General features: G+C 64.7%; 1 protein-coding gene across 1 annotated transcript in view; it reads right to left on the minus strand.

The window, feature by feature from the left end:
* Positions 1 to 690, minus strand: part of SEMA4G (semaphorin 4G) — a 12,976-nt gene extending 12,286 nt beyond the window's left edge. The window contains 1 exon segment of the mRNA XM_025201213.1: positions 459 to 690. Within this exon segment, the coding sequence (XP_025056998.1) occupies positions 459 to 579 (121 nt within the window). The 5' untranslated portion in view covers positions 580 to 690.
* Positions 691 to 931: the final 241 nt, after the last annotated feature.

The raw sequence follows: 931 nt of genomic DNA on the forward strand, positions 1-931 counted from the left end.
TCGGACCGGGACCCCAACCTGTCCCACGTGTCATGATGTGCTGCCCCCAGCCTCTTCCTCGGTGACCTCTGCCACGGCCTTCGCTCACCCCAGCAAATCCTTGAGCCGCGGGGCGGCAGGGAGCTGAGGGGTCACATCCAGCCCAACCCCTGCCTGAGGCAGGTTCAGCCCCGTCCAAACCCGCCCAGACAAACCCATCATCTAAACTCTTTGTACGACGACCGTCAACCCTGACAGCCCCAGGCATCACACCCAACCCTGCCGCAGGGGAAGCCGGGGGCTTCGGCTGCAAATGTCTTGCTTCTAGAAAAACGTGACAATAAATGCTCCAGAGACCCCGGCCCAGGCCGTGCTCCCGCTGCGGGCTCTGCGCCCACTACCGCTCCGTGCCGGGGAGACACGCTACACGCGTGCCACGATGAGTTTAATCTCCAACACAATGGCGAGACCTTCGTTACCTTTGTAGGTGATGGTCAGCCTCGGCGTGGCGTCCAAGTCCGGGGCGGAGCGCCGAGAGGGGTAGCCCACGGCCACGGCAGCAGACAGGGCCAGCAGGAGATGGGTCACGTGTCTTCTCATCCTCCTCGGGGGGCCACGATGGCGGCCACGTGGACGCAGAGCCGGTGTCTGAGCAGGCAGGGAAGGTCCCGCTGGCTCCTCGGGGGCTCACGGCGCCCCGCAATCGCGGCCCTGCAATGCAGAACAGAAGGGAAACTGAGGCAACGTGGCAATGCTGCACGACACGCAGAGCTGGGACGCCTCCCCGCGCCGGCCCCTGCTCTGCTCTTTCCTTCCGCTCCCAGGCTCAGCTTAATTGCAAAAGCAGAGATGACGGAAGCTCCAGCAGGAAACGGGCTCCGGCGACCCCAGAAACCTGCTCTCCTCATCAAGCCCCGGGCGTGCGCACGGCTCCGAGAGGACCGGGATGGAG

This window comes from Alligator sinensis, unplaced genomic scaffold, assembly GCF_000455745.1.
Source record: "Alligator sinensis unplaced genomic scaffold, ASM45574v1 scaffold61_1, whole genome shotgun sequence".
NCBI classification, from domain to species: domain Eukaryota; kingdom Metazoa; phylum Chordata; order Crocodylia; family Alligatoridae; genus Alligator; species Alligator sinensis.